At 45.4% G+C, this 15,000-nt stretch overlaps 1 protein-coding gene across 1 annotated transcript in view; it reads left to right on the top strand.

Annotated features, from left to right (window-relative positions):
• The window catches only part of LOC308168849 (catenin delta-2-like), a gene marked incomplete at both ends in the record, with an annotated part of 196,466 nt that overhangs the window by 113,304 nt on the left and 68,162 nt on the right, over positions 1 to 15,000 (top strand). The window contains one exon of the mRNA XM_080543493.1: positions 9,047 to 9,260. Coding sequence (XP_080399619.1) covers positions 9,047 to 9,260 — 214 coding nt within the window. The remainder of the gene's footprint in view (positions 1 to 9,046; positions 9,261 to 15,000) is intronic.

Genomic DNA, 15,000 nt, shown 5'->3' with positions numbered 1-15,000 from the left:
GAACTGGGTGAGACATTCATAACTGTATGATCCGTTTGGATTCACCATGATGAAGAAAAGCTATGGTGAGTGGGAAAAAAGGGATCCCTTAATAGTACGAAATAATGTCCCGAAATGACCTCTTTGGTCGTCACAAAGAGGAACACCATCCCAAGTGGCTAAGACTAAAACAAAATTAATATTGTTAACTTGTTTAATGAGGCAAGAGACATTTGATTGATATCATTATGGTTAGAGTATGATGACTCAGGCAATTACATCAAGGTACACAATTAGCGATGTGCTATGAAAGTCTGTTTTTCACAAACTGCAGATTCTAAACAAAACTGGAGAAACTCGCTCAACATTCATTGGAGACAGGTGCATCTCTGGAGGTCTGGAGAAGTTGTGGAAAGACAGGACAGGGGTGGGACAGTTCACTGGCAGGACATGACAGGAGGAGGATACAGCAGGTAGGGCAGCGTTGGCATTAGCAGCGGGCGAGATCGGAGGAGAGCAGCAGGCAGAAACATGCACATGTCATTATAGATAAAGGGTGGGGAAAGGGGAAACGCGTGTACAACTCCTTATGTGAAATGAATCTGTTTATAAGTGATTTGCAGAACATCTACGAAGGCTTCTAAAAGCTTTATGAAATCCGCCTTATAAATCTGCTTTTAAAATGGCAATTTGTTTCACTGTACCCTAGCCAAGTCCCATTTTTAAAAATCATTTTTATCTTTAGAAATAATTGCGACATTTATTTGTTTTCTACCTCCAGAAGAAGCCAAAGTCATCTCTTTGGAACAAACCTCCTCTTGGAATACTTTTTAATAAGCATTTTAATAAGGCAACAACAGCCCTGCTACACCAGCAATGTGTTACATTCTGTGGTCTGCTCTAAATTGGCCTCAGAATCTAGTTACCAATAGCAGAATGCATTGATGTGTTTTTTGCCGTATGAAATTAATTTCTGCGATGCCGGTCAATAACTGCTTCGCCCTTTATTGAAAAGTGACGCTACATTTGAAAAGCTGACACATACACCAGCACGATCATCCACAAACACACACACACATACACACACACACACACACACACACACACCAAACATACACCAGCACGATCATCCACAAACACACACATACACACATACACACATACACACACACACACACACACACCAAACATACACAGGCACGATCATCCACAAACACACACACACACACCAAACATACACCAGCACGATCATCCACAAACACACACACACACACATACACACATACACACATACACACACACACACACACACCAAACATACACAGGCACGATCATCCACACACACACACACACACACACACACACACACACACACACACATAGACACACAGACACACACACATTCCCCAGAGCAGAATCTAAACTGTCTGGGTCTGTTGTAGCTTGTGTAATTATCATTGAATAGAGAAGAGGACACAATCACAATGGGAAGAAAGTTCTGTATAAGTGTCCATAGTGGCATAACCACAATACAGTCTATAGGGATAATCCAATGTAGATGTGGTGTGAAGCTGCAAAGTCCATGTGTTTGAACATGTGTGAAAGGGTAGGTGTGTGCAGGGGCATGTGTGTTTGAATGTGTGCATAGGGGGTCAGGGGGTTGGGAATCGGACATTGGCAAACTGCTTTAAGCTCAATTCTCGGCTTCCGGTAGTAAACAGAGCTTATCAATGGGTCTTTTGTAGAATGTTAGTCTTTGTCCGAACTAAAACACTCTGAACAAGACCCTCGGGCCCCGGCAAGGTCTTTACCACCCGAGCTAGGGGCCATGAGTTCCTTGGTGCAGTGTCATCCACTATGACTACTACATTGTTAACCTGAAAATTCCTTCTTGTATTGACCCACTTTTGCCTTTGCTGCATGAGTGAAAGATATTCCTTAGTCCACCTCTGCCAGAAAAAAGGTCTGCAAGGTATTGCACCTGTTTTCCATCTCCTTCTGGAGTAAAGGTCTTCTTTGCAAAAAAGTCCAGGTGGCATGAGGGGTTTGGTCTTTAGCTGCAGCAGGTGGTTTGGCGTTAGGAGCTCTAGATCATTTGGATCAGTTGATACAGTCGTGACGGGTCTGTCATTGAGAATGGACTCGACCTCACACAGAGCTGTCTGTAGCATTTCATCATCCATAGTTTGCTGCTTCAAAACTGAAAAGAGTACTTTCTTCACTAGACGGATCAGTCTTTACCACACTCCTCCAAAGTGGGCTCCGAATGGGGGATTGAACACCCACTTGATTTGATTGGTCGTAGTAGTGCATCCTGAATCTTTTGGTGACCACACATGGCTGTCGTTCCTCGGGAGCTCTTTTTGCGGCACCTTCTCAGCAGCATACCCTTTATTCCCGAACATTATCCATGAAGGTTTTGCATTCTGCAGCATAATCAGAATCCTTCTTGGATAATGTTCTGAATAAAGGGTATGCTGAGAACGTGCTGTGTGGGGATTGGTCTACCTACCTGATCTAATGAGGAGGGAGGAAGAAAAAAAGGTGGCAGGGATGAGGAAGGAGGAAGACATGAGGAGAAAAAAAGTGTGGAGGAAGAGAAGGAAAGAGGAAGAGAGGACCGTTGGGAGAGAGGGAAGAACAAGAAAAGAAAAGAGGAGCTGGTGGCTTCTAAATCACCGTCACAACACATTAAAAGAAATGTATTATCAATAATGGAGCCATGTACACTGTAGAAGTGATGTTTTTACACAGTCTACATCCAATTATATCCTCCAAAGACACCCGAGGGCTGGGTAATGTAGTCTGTTTATCTTTCTCAATGACACACAGATGGACTTAAGACACGCCTCACAACTAAACAACATGGCGTCTGTCCACTACAAAATCATTCACCCTGCAGGGGGCTAGCAGAGAGAGAGAGAGTCACAGAGACAGAGAGAGAGAGATATGGGGAGAGAGAGAGAGAGAGAGAGAAGCGGGAAAGATGGGAGGGAGAGGAAGGGAGGGAGGGAGGATGGGGAGAGAGGGAGGACCCTGAACGGCATGGCCAGTGTGTGGCACTCCAACCTCCCACGACAAATCAAACTCAGCTTGTTCTATGCAACGGTAGCGTCCTTTCTCCTATACGGCTGTGAATGCTGGACCCTGAAGCCTACCCTGCAGAAGTCCTTAGACGGGTGCTACACCAGAATGCTGCGTGCACTAACATTGACAAGAGTGAGCATGTTACCAACAAGCACCTGTATGGGGGGGTCCCCAAGGATAAGCAAGAAAATAGCAGTCAGGAGAATGAGGCTGGCAGGTCACTGCCAGAGACACCAGGAGCTGTCAGCCAGCAAATTGGTTCTGTGGGAGCCAACACACGGCATCGGTCACAAGGGCGTCCCACACTAACATACGTGGACGTACTCAAGAAAGATGCAGGAGCGGAAAGTACCGGCGAGCTAGCCAGATGTATGGAAGACCGGGACGACTGGAAGGCCGATGGAGGGCTCGTCCGAGGCATGGAGAGAGATGGAGGGCTCGTCCGAGGCATGGAGAGAGATGGAGGGCTCGTCCGAGGCGTGGAGAGAGATGGAGGACTGGTGTTGCATCAGGGTTGTTAGATCAAGTGACAAAAAGGCAGTATGTGGTTTTTGGAAGTGTGTAGAATAATGATGAGGACAGCATTTTATGTGTGTGTGTGTGTGTGTGTGTGTGTGTGTGTGTGTGTGTGTGTGTGTGTGTGTGTGTGTGTGTGTGTGTGTGTTGCTGAATGGGGCATCTGGAAGTCTGGCCTATCCCTAGATTGTGGCTGACCACAGACAGCTTAGCAAATTCCGCTCGGCTTTATTTATAGCAGGTCTGCAAACACATACACACACACACACACACACACACAAAACACACACACACACACACACACACACACACACACACACACACCACACAGTGTAAAGTTCAGCCTCATCAGCTTATCCTGCATGAGTCTGACCTGTCGATATCCATTTGTCTACCTAGCCGCTCTCCTCTGTCATCCTCCCCCTCTCTTTTTCTCCCCCTCTTCCTCTATTTCTCCTCTCTCTCTCTCTCTCTCTCTCTCTCTCTCTCTCTCTCTCTCTCTCTCTCTCTCTTCCCCCTCACTCCCTCATGTCCTCTCTTCTTCCTCTCTTTCCCCCCTCCTTTTTCTTCCTTCCACCCCCCCCCCCCCCCCCCCCTCTTCCCTTCTCACCCCCCTGTTGTCATCTGTTCCATGCCCATGCTTTCTTTGCACAATTATCGGTATAGGTTTTTCAAAAAACACCGGAAAGACAGAAAGAAAGACGAAGAACAGAAACAAACAAGCCGTACAGGGAAAAGAAGGACAATTCACAATATTATTATATATTATAATTCGATTTTAGATTATATAATGATTGGAGCACTTTGAGCTGCAACGTTTGCAGGAAAAGCGCTATACAAATAAAGTTATTATTATTATTATTATATTATTGTGTATAAGTTATTCATCTGTGTAAATGTAGGTTGTATAAAAAGAGCTGATGCATAATAAACGTTATGATAATTGTTGAAGTGCCTCTTGCTAAGATGTTTCTAGAACGTTAAATAATATAACAGCACTGGTGTTATATGGCTTGTAATGTGGCTTGCTATGCTGTCCCTAACAACAACAAAACACAGGATTCCCTGCCAATCGAGCATGCACAGACGTAACTGAGTATTCCGAAAAGGGTAATTTTCCGATTAAGACAGGCATATGCCAGGGGTCTTATTCGGAATATTCTCCAATCTGAATATGGCCTTAATCCGGTTCTGCACGTGTTTACATGACTCTCGCCCAACCGGAATATTGAGCATATTCCGATTAATACAGGAATATGGTGTGCATGGAAACATAGTCAATGTTGCTTTGGCGTGATTCATTCACCAACATTGTTTGCCCCCTTTCTACCCTCTCTCTCTCTCTCTCTCTCTCTCTCTCTCTCTCTCTCTCTCTCTCTCTCTCTCTCTCTCCCTCTCTCTCTCTCTCTCTCTCTCTCTTTCTTTCTCTCTCTCTCTCTCTCTCTCTCTCTCTCTCCCTCTCTCTCTCTCTCTCTCTCTCTCTCTCTCTCTCTTTCTTTCTCTCCCTCCTTTTGTGGTTGAGTGGTTCACTGTTGTCTTTCAGCCTGACATTGTCTTCATGTTTATTGATAAAAAGCGAACAGTAACATTACTATCAAAATGGCTACTGTTCCCCACCTGTGCCAAAAGCTGGATTAACACACACACTCTCTCTCTCTCTCTCTCTCTGTTTCTCCCCCCCCCTTTTCCTTGTGAAGAGTCTGTGGTTTATTTGTTGTCTCTGCTCTCCAAACATCTGGTACCTCCTCATCAGTCCTTTGTTTGTGTTTTGTGTGAGTGTGTTTGTGTTTGTGTTTGCTTGTATGTGTGTGTGTGTGTGTGTGTGTGTGTGTGTGTGGGCGTGCGTGCGTGCATACGTGCATTCTTGCATGCGTGTGTGTGTGCGCGCACGCATGCATTTGTGTTTGTTTGTAGGTGTGCATGTACACTCACTGAGCACTTTATTAGGAACACTATACTAATACTGGCTACCACATCCCAAAGGGCTTCTATTGGATTCAGATTTGGCGACTGGGAAGGCCACTGAAGAACACTGAACTTATTGTCCTGTTCATGAAACCAGTTTGAGACGACATTTGCTTTGTGACATGGCACACTATCATGCTGGAAGTAGCCTTTAGAAGATGGGCACATTGTGGCCATGACCAGATGCACACGGTCAGTAACAATACTCACATGGGCTGTGGCATTCAAGCGTTGATTGGGCCCACAGTGTGTCAAGAAAACATTGGACTGTTGACAGGTGTACAAGTATTCCTAATAAATTGTTCAGTGAGTGTATGTGTGTGTGCGTGTGCTCACATGTGTGTGTGTGTGTCTGTGTGTGTTCCTGAGAGACCAAAACAACTTGTTAAGCGAATTGGAAAAAGAGCCTTCACACCGGCCTTCACACACACACACACACACACACACACACACACACACACACACACACACACACACAAACACATTTTAGTATCTTTATTTGCGTTCACATTTTACAATAAAATTCTTGAACACAAACATTAATAGATGCATCAGCATAGGACACTCGGTTGCTCAATGTGTTTCAGTCTGAGTCTAAGGGTACAGGTAACACCTGTACACAGACACACACACACACACACACACACACACACACACACACACACACACACATGCCGCTAATACGGTAATGGCTGGTGTTGCTAGCGGTAACAGGGCAGAGCATCAGCGATGCCTGCTGCTTCTTGCAGGAAGTAAACCAGTCAACCCTGGGGAATAATCATCTCCGTATTACAGAGCCTATAATAGTACAAAGTACTGTTGCTTCCAGCTGTATACGCAGGCAGGCAGGGAAAGAGAAAGAAAGAGAGAGAGAGAGAAAGCGCTAGTCGCTAGGCGCTAGCCACAACGCTATACTGGGTTTGGTTTATTAGATCATATGGGCCATCGTCCTTTCAGATAGGGTTACTGTGAGAGAGGGGAAATGGAGAGGGGAGAGGAGGGGAGGGGAGAGAAGGGGAGGAGAGGAGAGGAGAGGGAGGGGAAAGGAGGGGAGAGGAGGGGTGGGAAGCCGGAGGGGAGAGAAGGGGAGAGGATGAGGAGAGGAGGGGAAGGAAGGGGAAGGGAGAGGAGGTAGGGGAGACATGAGATAGCATCAGCAGACATGCCATGAGAGGGAGGATGGAGTGACAGAGAAAGAGAGGAGGGGAGGGGCGGAGAAAAGAGAAGGGAAGGGGAGGGAGGAAGGGGAGGGAGAGAAGGTAGCGGAGTGGCGCTGAGAAGAGAGAAAGGAAATGAGAGAGAGGATGGGCGGTGGAGGAGAGGAGGTAGAATGCAGAGGAGGGGAGGGGAAATGAGAAGGGAGGGGAGGGGAGGGGAGGCAGACAGTCAGTGAGGCATTTGGCATTCTGTTCATTCTTAATCCGGTTTAATTGAATAGATAACCGAATTTAATTTATTGAAAGTTTTTGCAATATCATCAAACGCACTCTTATCCTATCCTTGCCACCTCTGTTTCTCTCTCCCACTCTCTCTTCCCCTCTCTCTCCCACCCCCTCTCTCCTCCTCTCTCTCTCTCCCTCCCCTCTATCTATCTCTCTCTATCTCTCTTTCTCCCTCCTCTCTCTCACGGTGTGTGTTTAGTGATGCTATCTCAGGTTTGTGTGAGCAGTAGAAAGCTAACAGAGGGAGGTCCAGGTCGAGTAGAAAGCAGAGTGAGACATTAAACAAAACAACCTGTCATTTCTGAACCACGCACTCTTTATAGCAGAAAATAGACCAACTATATATACATGGGTGTCTGGCAACCAGGATCTGAGTCATGAGTAATGTCATCAAACACTCTCTTATTCTTTCATTGGCCCCTCTGTTTCTCTCTCTCCCCCTCTCTCTCCCTACTCCTCTCCCTCCTCTCTCTCTTCCCCTCTCTCCCACCTCCTCCCCTCTCTCTGCTCCTCTCTATCTCTCTCTCTCTATCTCTCTCCCTCCTCATGGTGTGAGATGATGCTATCTCAGGTTTGAGCAGTAGAAAGCTAACAGAGGGAGGTCCAGGTCAAGTAGAAAGCAGAGAGACATGAAACAAAAAACAATGTCATTTCTGATCTGAGCCACAGTCTCGTTATAGCAGAAAATAGACCGACTATATATAAATGGATGTCTGGCAACCAGGATCTGAGTCACACATCGTCAAAGACGTAGGAACAACACTCACTCGCAGACGCACACACACAATCACTCAGACATAAACATACACACACTTGCAGACGCACACACACAAATACACACTCACACAAAATGAAAAATATATTATTCAAATATTCAAATATGCATTTTGCCCATGTCTGCATTGAGCACGATATGTGACATGGTCTGGTGAAAAAGTCCCCAAGTAGGGCAAGGTCATTTTTCATTTTTCAAGGTCATTTATTTACAGATTATGAAAGTGAAATCGGAAAATAGTTGAAGAATGATGAAAGATATGTTTATTTGAATGTTGGTACATCTCAAACCAAATACCAGAGAAACTTGCTCTGAATCAAAACAGATACGTTTGCTACCATTGCGTTGGTAACTAGCTAGCAGATAAGAAAGAATATTTCTATGAACATCTAACTGCATGTTTAGAAAATCACAACATGCTGATAGAACATCAACATGCTAAAAACACATAACTACACATAATTAGATTATCACACAGTTCTTGCTTTTGAATACGTCCTAAAACGTAAGTTTGTTTACAAGCCATATACATAGTATATCACTGTGCCTGAAGCAGGATGGGATGCGATACAGTGAATCCAATTCACAAATGATAAGTATTTAGTGATCCTAAAACTGTTGTTTGTTATTGAGTAGCCTCCTCAACACACACACACACCCACACCCACACACACACACACACACCCACACCCACACACACACACACACATACACACACACACACACACACAAACACACACACACAGAGACCCACGTCTTTCATTTGCCATGAGCTTCAGTAACTGTGTGCAAACGGACTGAATACTGCACATGTATGTCGAATACTGAATTACTGTATGAAGAGGCTCAGAAACTGCCCCTCTAACATGAGCGCCTGTTTCTCTTTGAGGAAACTGTCATGGCGGTGACCGCTAGCTACCTAGCTAGGCTCATGAGCGGAAACGCTCCCAGTGGTGGAGACCAGTTTACCCGCTGTGTCACTCTGTGTTAGGAGTATGGTCAAAGTGAGCCACACCTTTTGAAACAAAGGCTGCGTGTTTAACAATGCCTTCTTGCTCTCTATCTAGACCAAATCTGTCTACGCTCTAGATTGCAGGAAAGCATTTTGGAACACACAGCCAAAGCCTTTTTTCACCGGTTCGTAACACGTAACACACATCCATGTCAGTGGAGTCCTGCTTGTGCTTGAGTGAGAGGGGGCAGCTAGCTACACAACATTTATCACACACTCTCCATCTTTCTTTCTTTCTTCTCAATCTCTATCCCCCCCTCCCCCCCTCAGATCCGACGACAAGGTGGGATCCAGCTCCTGGTGGACCTGCTGGACCACAGGATGAGCGAGGTGCACCGCAGCGCCTGCGGAGCTCTGAGGAACCTGGTGTACGGCAAGGCCAACGACGACAACAAGATCACCCTGAAGAACTGTGGAGGCATCCCCGCCCTGGTCAGGCTGCTGAGGAAGACCGGTGATGTGGAGATACGAGAGCTAGTCACAGGTACACACGCATGCAGACAAATACACGCACACACATGTGGGGCGGCTGTGCGGCGGCTGTGGCGCAGGAGGTTGAGCCTGCGTCTAATAATCGTAAGGTCGGCAGATCGGCGGTTCGAGCCCTGGCTGGCCACATGTCGAAGTGTCCTTGGGCAAGACCCCAAATTGCTCCCAGTGAGCGGGCCGGCGCCTTGCATGGCAGCTTGCCACCATTGGTGTGTGAATGTGTGTGTGAATGGGTGTATGAGAGGCCGTTGTAAAGTGCTTTGGATAAAGGCGCTATATAAGTTGAATGCATGCAACGATTCAAGTAGATCTATAGACTCGTTTTCAAAGACGGGAAGCTCACCGAGTGGTCACTGGTGTCCGCACCCCGCTATGACAGGGCGTAAATACAAAGCTCAGTAGTAGTATTTTTTTTAATAAATGAGGCCCCTGGAGTGCAAATGTAAGTGCTTGAGTTGTCTGACAACCCAGAAGACTAAGCCCGACGATACAATAAAAGCCTCACAATGAAAAGGCTTCTTTTTTTAACTTTTATTTTACATTTTTCACCAAATGTTTTTGGGTGATTATTTAATCCCAGCAGCACTCCACATTCTTTCCAAAATGACTTACCCTTTTTTGAAAACAAGTCTTCCTTGAGCCCCAAGTAAAGGAGTCTGCACACAGCGTGCGATTTCTGTTGCGCGTCAACATTCCAGTTTGAAGTTTGAATGGAAGTCTATGAGAACATCGCATCTCAACACACACGGCCCCGATTTTAATCGCATGGCGAAAATTCGATTCCATTCATTTTGAATGGGACAAAGCACACGGCGTGCGAGTTTTGTCGCACTGTCAAATTTTGCAAATGTTAGCTTCAAAATGAATGGAATCGAATTTTCGCCGTGCAATTAAAATCGGGGCCGTGTGTGTTGAGATGCGATGTTCTCATAGACTTCCATTCAAACTTCAAAATGGAATGTTGACGCGCAACAGAAATCGCACGCTGTGTGCAGAGCCCTTAAGCCTAATCAATAGAAGCCTGTTTGTAAGGTTCTGGTAGTGTGAATGTTCTCCGTCAGAAGCCTGAAGACCCTGTTCCTTGATCCCTCAGTCCTCTTTTGAATGTTCTGTCAGAATTATTTTTCTACATTCTGGTTCAAATTCCCCAGACCATCCTTGCCGTCATTCTCAGATGTTGACGGAAAGAAAGAGAACACTTTACAAGAAAGGTTAGCGGTGGAAAGAGATGGTGAAGGGTTTTTATTAAGTTGGTGTACAGTTTTAAAAAATAAATAAAAAAATAAAAAAATGAATAACATCAACAGGCGCGTGGGTTGAACAGTGAACAGAGACATTCAGGTCATTGTGTGTATTTGTTTTATACAGAATAGCTTTTTTTTTCATCAATTAAAACGTTCAATGACACACACACACACACACACACACACACACACACACACACACACACACACACAGACATACACGGAATGTACATACACACTTCACATGTCTCTGGAGCTGGAAATAATCAATTGGAAATATGCACACACTTTACCACTGCAAGTAGTTAATTTTGTTGTTTGCATGTCTGGTTATCTGTGTGTGTGTGTGTGTGTGTGTGTGTGTGTGTGTGTGTGTGTGTGTGTGTGTGTGTGCGTGTGTGTGCGTGTGTGTGTGTGTGTGTGTGTGTGCGCGTATGCGTGTACATGTGTGTGCCTGCGTGCCTGTGTGCAGGTCTTATTGTCCGAGACCCTTCTCCAGGTGCAGTATGTGATATTAAATTCATATTGAAAGACAATACACAGTATGTGACTGTGGTAATCATGTTTGTGTAAACTGAGGAATGACATTTTCACAACGATGTTGAGCCACTGCAGACAAACACTCTCTCTCCCTTTACCCAGTAAAGAGGGAGGGAGTGTGTGTGTGTGTGTGTGTGTGTGTGTGTGTGCATGTGTGTGTGTGTGTGTGTGTGTGTGTGTGCGTGTGTGTGTGTGTGTGTGTGTGCATGTGTGTGTGTGTGTGTGTGTGTGTGCGTGTGTGTGTGTGTGTGTGTGTGTGTTTGTGTGTGTTTGTGTGTGTGTGTGTGTGTGTGTGTGTGCGCGTGCGTGCGTGTATGCATGCACATGCATTTATCTCTACTGGGAGAACACACACACACACACACACACATCAGCCAGAGAGAGGCACTGAACCCCAGGTCACCAGTCACACACATCTTGCTAGCTGAGCCATGACCTCTGATTGGCCAGTGAATGGGCGGTGAGGAGCCTATCAGCTGCTCCGATGGAGCGAGTCTCCCCCCCTGGCAGCTCAGAGGACTGTGTAAGATGGCCGCCCTGTGTGCATGGATGGCGGCCTGTGACAGAGCTTAAGGAAGTCTCTATTGAAAGGCCTTTACAACCCACTGAGAGGAGAAATTAGGCCTCAGGGAACCTGGCTGGGAGCTCCCTTTACGCACAGATCCGGGACCAGTTTTCCCCTCCATAAATCTTAAACCCTATCCATTAGCTGTTGAAATGTAACGCCTTGACTTTAGATGTTGCTGTTGAAAATGTCGGGGTGGTTCAGGCATTTCGGCCTATAGTAACACCGGTGTCTGGTTCTGAGGGGATGGTTGTGTGGTTTTGGGCCATTGGGACCAGGTGTCTGATCTTGCTAGGAGGGGAGACAGGTGCCGCTGAGTCCCTGGGGGTGAATATGGACCAGTGGAGCTGATAAGAACGTCAACAGAGGGGGTCCGAAGTTTGATGGGGTGAGCTGTCCAGGGTGCTGATCGGATGTGCTTGTCTGGTCCTGTCTGTGAGACTGAACTGAGGGTTTTGGTACTGTCCAGGGTCCTGAATCTATGGGGTGGTTGCAACCTGGTCACTGTACGTTGTACCTGAACCTATTGAGTGTTTTACGAGTTGTCGACTGGTCCTGAATACACTGAGCAGTTAATTCATCAAAAGATCGCGAGGCGTCTACGCCCTCGTTTAAAGCAGTGCAATACTGAGTACAACAGCAGCATAATTATTCACAAACAGCCACAGTGGATCGGAAAGCGCACCCTCACCTCTCTGCATGGCACAAAGCGACACAGTGCACCATCCCCATCGTGCCTATTTAAATAGCATTGTTTACATACAGATTCGGCAAAAAAAAAAAGGGTTGATGTTATTGAAATGATCAGCTCATTATAGAGAGCGCCCGATTCGTAGAGATCATCGCCCTGTGCCATATGCAATTAACATGGCGCTGTGAAGAAGATCTGAAAGCTGGCAGCAAACACGTCTATCCAGCCTCCCTCCATGCCAGACTCATCGGGGCTCCCGCTCTGCTCCGCAAACCGAGGCGTGTGTCACGACTTGGAATATGGATGTGTGTGTGCGTGTGCCTAAACTCCAAGCTGCGGAAGCTGTCATAGGAGGACGAAGACAGATGACTGGTGTAAGAAAAGGGCTATTAGGCACGAGATAGTCATCGCCTCCCTCCATGAAAGTGAGACAGAAGCCGTCGGTGTTACACACTGAGCGGTCGTTCGTGAATTGGCTGAGGGGATCCAAGTTGAACTTTGAACCTGCCGTCGAAGCGGGAATGTACCCAGAATTGTAAAAGAACATGGCACAGTTATTGTGTCTGCGTATGTACATTTATTTTATTTTTTTAAGAAAAAAAAGCAACGTTCCTTCAATCGCATCAGCCAAATATGATCAACGAACATAAAACAAGTCATTGTGATTCTATCTGGGGCTTACTCAGACTCATCGGTGATGGTGAAACCACCACTCACTGTAGTTTATCAACAGCAGTTCGTGACGTTAGAATTATAAGGTTCTATCTCAATTTTTGTCAAAATTGAGTTTTTTACATAATCTAATCCATTAGGTGTTTATTAATGCCTGTGTGGTGTTATTTTTTTAAATGTTGACATTTTTGAGTTAGTAATTCATAAAATACAAAGGTTCCATCTCACAAAACATAATGGAATGTAGAAACTTTGACGCTCAATATCTCTGAACTGCCCTGAACGGAGATAGAACCTTATAATTCTAAGCTCACGAGTTTTAGCAGGATCCAGAATAGGTGAGAACGGCAAAGATGAACAGGAACTAAATAGTGAAGTGGTGCTGCAAGAGTGTGTGTGTGGGTGAATGATTCACTCACCCTAACCTTAACTCCAGTTGGGTGATTACCGTACATCGTTAACAGAAAATCACTATGATCGTATCTGTCGTGCCTCATTATTGCTGATGATCATTCCTTGCGTGCAATACTGCAGCTTTCACTGAAGCAATTCATCGGATATGGTTTCCCAAATGCAACATGTTTACAGTGTGATCTAGGATTCAACCAGCTCTTTTCTCTTTTTTGTTTTACCCTTAGCTCTTTTGTTCTTAGTCTTTTTTCCAAGCACCAGGGGAGCCCCCCCTCCTAAATTTCGTTGTACGGTACCTGTATTGTATTAATGACAATAAAGACCATTCATTCATTCATTCATTCAAAGATAATTTTAGGATGTGATTTTTTATAGTGAATTTTTAATTTTTTAATTTTATGATTATAGACGACACTATCTCACTGCCATTTACCAAATAATCCATCTTTGTAGTCTATTAAGTTCTACCCTTGTTGTGGCACGGCTGTGATCAAAGCTAAACCGTGCTTGAAAAGGCATCAGCTCCATGCAGTTTATTTGCTCAGCGTCTCAAATAGTTCGGGGGTGGTCGTGCGCTCACTTTATATTCATCAACACTTCTCTGAATCATCTTCACGATGTCTCGCTTTCTGTGGTCAGACACCCTTTTTTCTGCTGAGGCAAATGCTAAGATAAGGGCACACAGACAAAGGGCACACTGACACACACACACACACACACACACACACACACTCACAGACACCCACGCTTTTGTAGTGTGGGCTTGTTCAGAGATAAAAACGGCCACAGGGACGCAAGACCCCTCATGTTCAATTTGACCTCTAACCCTGCGGTCATACAGGCTCCATGGAGACAGACACCACAACCCTAACACATTGACAGTGACAACATCTATTCTAGAACACAGTCCTGATAACCAAACAATGAGAGAAGGACTCTGAGAGAAGAGTCTTGGATTGAACCCTGGTGGGGACAGACATTGTGTGTGTGTGTGTGTGTGTGTGTGTGTGTGTGTGTGTGTGTGTGTGTGTGTGTGTGTGTGTGTGTGTCTGTGTGTATGCTGCGATTTTTGCAGCTTGTAAGCAAATTAACATATAAATTAAAAGCAGTGCAACTCCGGGTGCTCAGAGAGGAAAGACGGACTCAAAATAATCAGTTCACTCACACTTCCAATCTCTCTCTCTCTCTCTCTCTCTCTCTCTCTCTCTCTCTCTCTCTCTCTCTCTCTCTCTCTCTCTCTCTCTCCCTCTACAGTAAGTGAATCAGTGTCTTGCTTGGCCTGCCTCTGGGACTCTGTGAATAAACTGCCTTATTTACTGTCATACTCTAGGGTGGAGACAGCACAATATGTGTGTGTGTGTGTGTGTGTGTGTGTGTGTGTGTGTGTGCGTGCGTGTGCGTGTGCGTGTGTGGGTGCGTGTGAGTGAGTGAGTGTGTGTCTAAATATCGAATTAAGAGTATAATATGGGATCTTTAACAATCAGCATTATTAAGTTTATGAGGCTGACCATATCAGGACTATCTCAAATTACTAATGTTAAGTTATAGCTAGCTAAGCAATGTTAAGATAGCTAGCTAGCTAATTAGAATGATTATTACATGATTTAAAGTC

The sequence above is a fragment of the Nansenia antarctica genome (genome assembly GCF_963989245.1).
Source record: "Nansenia antarctica genome assembly, chromosome: 12".
Taxonomy (NCBI): domain Eukaryota; kingdom Metazoa; phylum Chordata; class Actinopteri; order Argentiniformes; family Microstomatidae; genus Nansenia; species Nansenia antarctica.
Note: the sequence above shows the minus strand (reverse complement) of the source record. Positions and strands in the feature narration are given on the sequence as shown.